This window comes from Chanos chanos, chromosome 10 (genome assembly GCF_902362185.1).
Source record: "Chanos chanos chromosome 10, fChaCha1.1, whole genome shotgun sequence".
Lineage (NCBI taxonomy): Eukaryota > Metazoa > Chordata > Actinopteri > Gonorynchiformes > Chanidae > Chanos > Chanos chanos.
In genome coordinates, this window is record NC_044504.1 from 27,761,625 (window position 1) to 27,770,029 (window position 8,405).

At 40.8% G+C, this 8,405-nt stretch overlaps 1 protein-coding gene across 1 annotated transcript in view; it reads left to right on the forward strand.

The window, feature by feature from the left end:
• plcl1 (phospholipase C like 1) overlaps positions 1-3,122 on the forward strand; it is a 49,450-nt gene extending 46,328 nt beyond the window's left edge. The window contains exons 6-8 of the mRNA XM_030786982.1: positions 913-988; positions 1,858-1,967; positions 2,799-3,122. Of these exons, the coding sequence (XP_030642842.1) occupies positions 913-988; positions 1,858-1,967; positions 2,799-2,963 (351 nt within the window). The 3' untranslated portion in view covers positions 2,964-3,122. The remainder of the gene's footprint in view (positions 1-912; positions 989-1,857; positions 1,968-2,798) is intronic.
• The last annotated feature ends 5,283 nt before the right edge of the window (positions 3,123-8,405 follow it).

An 8,405-nucleotide genomic window follows, 5' to 3' on the forward strand; every position in this document is an offset into this window, starting at 1 on the left:
ACACATGCTCACACAGATGTAGTGATGGTCTGCAGTCATGAACCCTCTCTGCTTTTATTAATCACCTCAGGCACCCGCTATCTTTCTCTTTCCGTTCCACTTTCTCTCTCTCTCTCTCTCTCTTCTCTTTATCTCACTCTCGTGCCCTCTGTGTGAGACAAAGAGAGAGAGAGAGAGAGAGTAGGAGAGAGACACTGAGTTTCATTAATGTGATGTGTGTGTATGTGTGTGTGCTTGTGTATATCCTAGAGAAAGAGTTTAAGCTTAGAGTGACTAAGACAAATCCAAACCTGAGTCACCATCCATCCATCTCTTCCCTCCTTTCCTCTATTCCTTTCTCTCCCATCTCTCCATCTCCCACACTCTCCTCTGTCTTCGTCTGCACCTCTCCAATCGGGCTTGTTATGTAACAACTGGTAATCTGGGGACAGTAGTCTTCTGAAAGAGACCAAATGAAGCGAATGATGAGATTGACTTTAGGGAATCCCCACAGGCTGAGCAGGGTTCATTCCAGAGCTGTGTCTGTGTGTGATACAGGCAGATTTTGGCAGCATGGACTGGCCTGGCCTGTTATAAATATCCAGACTGTGGGAGAGGTCAGAAGGAGACATGGAGTTCAGTTAGGACAATGCCTTTAGACCAGTCAGCGTGCATATGTGTTGGTGTGTGCGTGTGTGTCCATGTGTGTGTGTGTGTGACCACTGTGTTTATTGTACATGTTTATTGTTTACGACAGCTGTACTCGATGGTGATGTATCATGTCAGAGCAGTTTCGTTTTGAGAGGAGTCTTAAAGAAGTCATACGCGCGACTATTCATGTATCCTTCATTTCCCAACGTTATGTGTTCATGTATGGATCACACTGTGTGTGGATGTTGATATGTTGATAATTTTGATATGCTTTGTCCACAGATGATCTCAGCTAATAAACAGCTGATAGAGAATGCAGATGGAGTGCAGGAGAGGATTGCTCAGGTGCAGAAAGAAGGTGAGCAGAAAGAGAGGAGAGGAGGAAGAGGGGGAAGAAAAGCAGAGAGATTGTCGATTCCTAGGCACTTTTATTAAACACAACATCAAATGCAATGCGGCAAGTCACGCACTTCATATTAAGTCCTCACACTTATCATTATCATGTGAAGACTTGACAATGATTTAGGAATACAGCGCTAAACAGAAGAATGAAAAAGTTAAAAAGCAACATGTAACGGTAGTACAGTTTCCTTTGTATTTTCTTTCTGATTCTCTTTTCTTTCTCTCTCTCTCTGTCTCCCTCTCTCTCGCTCTTTCTCTCTCTCCCTCTCTCTCTGTCTCTCTCTTCCTCTCTCTCCCTCTCTCTCTTTCTCTGTCTCTCTCTTTCTCTGTCTCCCTCTGTCTCTTTTCTCATCTCCATCTACAGGTGTTTCTCATTAAGAGAAACCTACTTCCTCTGTATTCTCATGTTTGCAAGTGAAAACAAATAAAAGCAGCAGATATGAAGCAGAGGGTTGAGGGATGTGTTTGTCCACGTGTTTGCATGAGGGTGAAATGAGGAAAGCAAAATCAGAACAGATGTGGAATTCAACAGAAAAAAATGAGAGATTAGGGCAGATTAAAATGACAAAACATCACAAAACCCATTAAGGGGAACACAACTGTCAACTAACCAGCAGGAAGAATTATATACACAACTGTTACTAATATCTGGCTACACTGGGCAATTCTTATACTTATGGATGTGTTGGATTAACAGCATAACGTAATCCTAACTCATCTCCACAGTGAAAGACATTTTGTTAAAGTCACTTGGACTGATTGTGTGTGTCTCTGTGTGTGTGTGTGTGTGTGTGTGTGCGCGTGCGTGCGTGTGTGTTCACTCAGGTATGGTTTTCCATGAGGACCTACCACGGTTAGCAGAGAAGGAGAATCTAAAGGGACGGAAGCAGAGTAAAGCCGTTGAAAGTTTCACGTGGAACATCACTGTTCTTAAGGTATCTTTCTCTCTCAGCGTCAAAGGCTCTTTCTCCCCTCTCTCCTCAACTCTCTCACTACACCACTGTTTACACCTCTCTGTCTCTTTTTCTTCCTTTTTGAGCTATCATTAAAAATGAAAGCAAAGTCCTTGAAATATTTTTCAGTGATCACATTTTTTTCCTTTTAAAGGCAGCAAAGCTGTATTAATACTTTGCTTTCAACTTCCCGCACTGAGCTGCATCTTCATTTTTTTTGGTTTTGTTTCATAAAGCAACAGTTTAGCTGTCTGTCAGTATCATTCGTATTGACATCTGTCCTCTGACTTAGCTTCCATCTCTCTCTCTCTCTCTCTCTCTCTCTTTCTCTCTCTCTCTTTCTCTCCCTTTCAGCTTTGTTATTCATTTTAGTTTCTAGTTTCACATTCAGTGATATCAGTGTCAACTCAAACGCAGATCACACTAATTGTCATAAGAAACAATACAAAATTTGTAAAAAAAACAAAACAAAAAACAAAACAAACCAAAACAAACAAAAAAAAAAAACATGTCTAAAGTCCTAAACTACCGAAGAAGAACTAAACATCTTATTTTCTGTTCTGTTTTTGATCATGATTGCTGCTGAGTTGGATTGAACTCAGATGGTGCAGTCACATATCTATTTACATCTTATGTTTATTTAATGTTCTGTGTTTTTTGTTTTTCTTTGTAATTTATGTTGTAATTCGAGTTCTCTGACCAAGGCTCTCAGGAGGGCCTCGAATCTTCTTTTATTCAGTTTATTCGTATCACTGTTGAAATTCAGAATTCTCTCTCTCTCTCTCTCTCTCTCTCTCTCCTCCTTTCTGTCAGGGTCAGTGTGACTTGCTGCGCAGTGCTAAATTGGATGCTCTCGATGCACTGAGGCAGCTGGCGCTAGCCTGTGAGGCATGTGGCCTGACTGCACCCTCTGACCTCCAATACACCTCCCATAACCTCTCCAGAAGGGGCAGTTCCCATGGCAATGGCCGCATCTGACCACTCAACGCCGCACCAGCGGGCACCGGTAGATAGATAGACAGGCAAACGGAGGGATGGAGACACACTTAGAAAAGAGAGAAGAATGTTGCGGTCCTTGAGCCAGTACAGTTCATGAGTTTGTCTCATTCCTGCAGAGTTCTATGTGATTGCAGTACTTTGTGGACAGTGTTATAAATGTTTTAAACCAGAGTCACAGTGTTTATGAGGGCACGACGAGAGACTACTAAAAACATACAGGAGGATGGCGCACAGTAACATTCTCGCAGTGTGTCTGTTTAGGACTGAAATAGACTCTGTCCGCTCTTAGAATGTTTGTGTGAATTTGTGATGGACTGTGACATTAACAAGTAACATTCCTACAATGTTGGCCTTTGTTTATCTTCTTATTATTTCATTTTATTTTATTTGAGGGCTAATTTTGACTGTTCTCTTTTAAGGCAGTCGTGGATACTACTAATTTTTTTGTCGTTCTGTCATGGTTTGGATGTTAATATTTGCTTGTTTCTTTGGTATCTGCTTGTTTTTGAGGTTTGCAGTTCAGTTGAACCTCAAAAAGATGTGTCATCAATGTAAACACTGAACATTGATCCACACCAACACACTAGTCCGTGTGTGTGTGTGTGTGCTTGCTTGTACACTCTCTCTCTTCCCAGTTGCCTACATGTCAGTCAAAGGAAAGGTCTGAGCCCGGCACTCTCCCCACAGATGAAAAGAACTACAAAAGCTACCTACTCAAACCATCTTCTCAGACACCACTCACTGTCATATCCATCTCCTTTTTTGGGGGAAATGGCTATTCCAGGAATCTCAAATGTCTCTTCCCAGTAGGGAAGGAGAACCTTACTCCCATCTTGACCTACCTGAGATGAAGAAACTTCCAGGTCATTAAAGTTACAGTGCGAACATGAGCACTCAAACACAGATCAGCTGTGTTTTAAGGTGTGAGCTAAGCCAACAGACACTCTCTCACAGTGACTGCATCTCACTCCGGGGTCAGAGGGTGACCAGGTCAAAGGAGAGCGGTCACTTTTAACCTACCTGCATGCTTTAAGTTGAGAATTGAGTGTCAAGTGAAATCTAATTCTGTTAGTCTAAAGTAACAGACTATGGTCCTATGGAGACCATATTGGTTGCTGGCCTTTTGGCTTGCTTGCTAGGTGTCGTGAAGGAAAGACAAACAGAAGATCTGAAACAGTAGTTTCACCACTCTGAGGTTAAAAAAACAACAACTTTAAAACCAACACAAAATGTATGTCTGGATTTGTCACTGAGCTCAAAGAGTCCAGGAAAAAATAAAAGCATTATAAATCTTAACAGTGATCACTTAGCATCAAAGTACAGTGTTAGAAACACCAGTCGAATAACTAGTGTATGATAGCCAGTGTTAACCAAGTTTAGATTTTTAAAGAAAGACATATTTGTTGGGCAGCTTTTGGTCAGCTGCCAAAAGGGAAGACATACAGGTACATGTATTTTCACCTTGTGTGCAATAATCTGCCTTTCTAAACTATCTGTAGTAATACAGTAATGTGGAAGCTAGAAAAAATGCATATCTTACATATTTTCCTACATTATGACTGACGAGTAGACGTATCAGTAATTGTATATATACGTGTTTGTATATATACATGTATGCATATGTGTGTTTGTGTGTGTGGGGGGGATAGGTATAATGCAAATGTATAGAGTGTGAGGAATCTCTGTTTCCTGGGGGGTGAGAGGGTGGGAGGAGTTAATTGTCTGTCATTGTTTTTCTACCCCCCCCCCAAAAAAACAAAGCAAAACAGAACAAAAACACAAACACTGCAGACCATTGTAAATAGATTAACATGAAAACTTCAGTGTGAAAACTTCCATATTAACATCCATTAATGTGTTCATAAACCCATAATGTGAAAAACAGAACAAGACAAAATCGAAAATCAAACGAGAACTTGAACTGGTGTCACTCCTGGAATCTGAATGTTGCTTTGGCCCCACTGCTGATTTTCTCACCTCTCTTATTTCTCTCACCTAAACCTTGCCACCTCGGCCTTAACCCTGTTTGATGACATTTTCCCTGTTTATTTCTCATGTTTAATAGTTTGTTTCTGATATTAGCAGACAGTTGTGAAAGCTTTTTTTCCCTGTGACATCACCGCTGAGTGAGAAGTTTATGTTACCAGAATGCATGGCTGATTTATACCCACAGGCTACTGTGACGTATGCCTGACCTCCTACTGTTTCTGCCCTGCTACGATGTCTCTTTTTCTGCTTCACACACACACACGCGCGTGCGCGCATGTGTGTGTGTGTGTGTGTGTGTGGGTCTGATGCTTACCCCTGAAGTGCTTCTTAACTGACAATATGAGATTATGTAATGAAGGGAAATCTAACCAAGCCTTGATATTTCAGTATGGGGAATCTCATCAAAGACTTTTAAGATTTGTACACATTGATTACTTAGTAAAAACATTAAGTTGGTTTAACATCGCTCCCTCTCTCTCAATGACCACTCTGACTATAATCTTGCACCATGTTCCCTGAGGATCTGCTTACCCGATAGGGGGACTTAGTATGAATAATGAATGCCGAGTTACAGCATTACCTCTCTGTCCTGGTTTGGAGCTGCGATCAGAGCTACAAGGGCCCATGCTTTAGGGTAAGGTCATTGGTGAAAGGATGACCTGAAGGGTCAAGTGTCGTCACATATGTCACTCTTCTCAAATATTTCTGTTCCTGGTTTGATGTGCACCATTAAAAATACCATAACATTAATATCAAAGAATATTAACTCAAAAAGCCCTAGTCTGACCAGTCTTGTCTGACCTAGACTGTGTTTTTGACCTATCATTTGAATTCATGCAGTATTAAGTATAGGTCACTGTATTGAACGATAAGATAACCTGTTGTTGCATACTTATAATGAAAATTATGATGATGATGCTGATGATAATGATGAAGAAGACGACCCATCTGTCTTAATACATTTTCACTAGATTATCTGCTTTCCTTGATGTGTCAGCACCGTTTTATGTGTATTTTCCTCTGTTTTTTCCCAATATTTGAATTATTGTTTTGTCTGACTCGTTTGATGTCCTTGTAAAAACAGAATATTTATTGAAGGTCACGAGCGTGTTTTAAGGTTCAAAGCGACTGTGCTTTTATTTTGAAAAGCTAGTTTGTATTCTATTTGATTAACACGTGTTAACAGATTGTATCCCAACTTAAATAAAGATATCTTTTACTGACTGTATGTGCTCTTGTCTGCAACTGCACTGTAATTGGACTATTTGCCCTCCGATATATGCTCGAAACAGCCGAAGATTAATCGGAATCTTTGCGGTTATTTTCATGCCTGACTAAGTGGTGAATTACTCAGTGAGGGAAACACACAAAGCTATTTTTGCAAAAATAAGAGCTCTTATGAAGAAAAAAAGTATCTTATTTACGACAGAGGAGGACAAAGGTACGAATTTAACATGTATTAGTGAGTAAAATACATGATGTTACTGGTAGAAATGGACCGACCAACTGGGTAAAATTCAAACTATGAAGTAGGGAGTGTTTAGAGGAATTACTGTAGTACTCAGAGGGCGATAAATTGCGCATTACGAAAACAAAATAGTATGTAAATCTCTAGGGATATAAATATGAGTCACATGAAAGTGTTGGTTCAACATCTGAATACTAGCTCACTGTTGAATGTAGTGAGGGTCTCCCCGTCAAAGTAAAATGGTATATCTATGAATGTATCGACTTATGCTGTATGCCGACATACAAACCCGTGGCCAGATTGAGAATTGTGGGAACAAGAAAGGTTATGTAGCTTTAGATAACACTAAAATTTTATTACATTGTTTTCAAAGTTTTCTTCCGACAATTATTTCTGTTTTTCTTGATAAGGTCATATTTTTGGGGATTATTCAGTTCAACAGTAGCGACAATTAATGCAACGGCACGGATTTATGTACCTGTAAACTACCGTCATTCCCAGCGACTCCTTAGGGTGGAGCTCTTGTCATAGAGTTACGATATATGAAACGCATCGTATTTTCACGACCATTTCACGGTTTCTCGTCTCTGAACTTTATTTTCAAGAACAAGAAAGTATTATTTCACGAAACAATTATCCTTTTGTGAATTAAAAAATACGCCCTAAATACATATTATGACACATTAACACCTTACACGTCTTTTGCGACCCCCCCCCCCCCCCCCCCTCTCTCTCTCTCTCTCTCTCTCTCTCTCTCTCTCTCTCTCACACACACACACACACACACAGTTAGTCCTGGGTCGGCTGGTGTCTCTGAGGGGCTGATGGACCAGATGTGACGAAATGAAAGTTTGTGGTAAGAATGAAAGTGACGTGACAGGCTCTCAGATCCTAATGCAGGGAGCATCTGGACGCTGCTGCATGGTGTCAGTGCATGCCCGTCTGCGCTCGGATCTCGCCCGAGGCCACAGTGCCACTCACGGAGCTTCCGCTGGGTCATCCAATCTCCCTCGCCCACTCATTAACACTTCAGCGCTTTTCCCTCTTCTTTTTATGTATGCTATTTAACGATTTTAGGCTGCTTTGACTGTGGAGTCAGACTGGTTTACAAGGCAGGCCTGAGTACACACAAATCAGTTTCAATGTTTAACCGATGTGAGCTCAGCCCTCAACCCAACAAGAATATCTTAGAATAAGTAACTCTCATTAAGTGGGAAATGTCAAGATGTGGTTTGCAAAAGCCTATATAAACATATATATGGTTACTGGTTACTCATATAGGCTATATGAGATATGTAGCCTAATTCACAGCATTTTTGATTACATAAAGATAATGTGTTGTCCTTCATTGCATTTCATTAACGTTCTCATTTAGTCGGCAGTCTGGTCCAGAGTGATTTACAAAAACTACCTACATTTAATGTTGACATTTTATTGTGTATGTGTTATGTGTGCATTTTTCAGATGTTGCAGTTATTTTGACATGCAGGGGGCAAAATGGGACATACTGTGACTCCAACTTTTTTTCTTTACCAAACAGCGGCAGAAGCAATCAAAGCCTCTAACACAGCTAGTGCTAACACAACTGGCCATTACCAGCTGGAGTCTTTCCCTGCCATCTGCGGTTAGTTAGCCCTTGCGCCGCAGTCACGTTGCAAAATCGTTTAGCAGTAAAGCGTTCACCAATGCCGGAGCTATTCGCTATACGGCGCTAATAGGGCCCTGTTAATTTTAGCCTGCCGAGTAGCTCTAAGGAGAGCCACTTTGGGTTTAATTACAGTCTTCCTGGAGCTGCAATTTCACCGTGATTGAGGAGGGAGAGAGTGAATGATAGAAAAAAAAAAAAAGAAAAACGCGAGAAAAGATCACCTGTTAAAAGTGTCTAAATTGCATCTTATTTTTTCCTTCTTTTTAACTACAACAAAAGGGAAGGCGACAATAGCGCGGCGTGTTTCCTCCCAAGT